The sequence below is a fragment of the Procambarus clarkii genome, chromosome 55 (genome assembly GCF_040958095.1).
Source record: "Procambarus clarkii isolate CNS0578487 chromosome 55, FALCON_Pclarkii_2.0, whole genome shotgun sequence".
NCBI classification, from domain to species: Eukaryota; Metazoa; Arthropoda; class Malacostraca; order Decapoda; family Cambaridae; genus Procambarus; species Procambarus clarkii.
Window position 1 is genome coordinate 17095721 of NC_091204.1, and position 1051 is coordinate 17096771.

General features: G+C 44.4%; 1 protein-coding gene across 1 annotated transcript in view; it reads left to right on the plus strand.

Annotated features, from left to right (window-relative positions):
• LOC123756218 (spore coat protein SP85-like) overlaps positions 1-773 on the plus strand; it is a 1415-nt gene extending 642 nt beyond the window's left edge. The window contains exon 2 of the mRNA XM_045739299.1: positions 324-773. Within this exon, the coding sequence (XP_045595255.1) occupies positions 324-773 (450 nt within the window). The remainder of the gene's footprint in view (positions 1-323) is intronic.
• The last annotated feature ends 278 nt before the right edge of the window (positions 774-1051 follow it).

Sequence of the window (1051 nt, forward strand, 5' to 3'; positions counted from 1 at the left end):
ATATAAAATAACTAAACAAGTTAGGATAACAAGAAAGATTTTACACTTGGTTCGACCCCCACCTGACAAGCGGTGTGCCGCAGGGACCGTTGCTAACCCCTATTATTCTTTATGTATTTTAATGTTATGAACTAGACAATTGCCTTATTCACCTCACTGATGATAAAGTAAGGAGGAAATTAAAGACAGCCACACTACACAAGGAATTTTACGGGTTATTCATGCCCGTGCCACCTCTTGGGTGCCTTAATCTTCATCAATCTATCACAAAGATTGAAAAGTAAACAAGACAAGAAGTAAGGAGATCTGTCCTTTGCCCACAGATATACCCACGTGCTCACAGATATACCCACGTGCCTACAGATATACCCACGTGCCCACAAATATACCCACGTGCCCACAGATATACCCACGTGCCCACAGATATACCCACATGCCCACAGATATACCCACGTGCTCACAGATATACCCACATGCCCACAGATATACCCACATGCCCACAGATATACCCACATGCCCACAGATATACCCACGTGCTCACAGATATACCCACGTGCTCACAGATATACCCACATGCCCACAGATATACCCACGTGCTCACAGATATACCCACATGCCCACAGATATACCCACGTGCTCACAGATATACCCACATGCCCACAGATATACCCACGTGCCCACAGATATACCCACGTGCCCACAGATATGCCCACATGCCCACAGATATACCCACATGCCCACAGATATACCCACCAACCAGCAAATCTGAATGAGATTTCCCACAGTATTTGCAAATGAACACGACCGAGCCATTTAAATTCTTATGCCGTCTCTCAACTGTAGGATTATTATCCCGACTTTCATATCCCGAAATAATCCTGAAAGTCGTCCAAGCACCTACTGCAGCCACGAAAGCAAACACTCATTCAGAATACAACCAATCTCCTTAATGTCATTTTCAGTGATGTTGTGCTGAATACAACTCTTGCGTATCTAAGAAAACAAATATTTGGCCAAGAAAGTGAATGGTGGGCCAAATTTTCGGGCGACA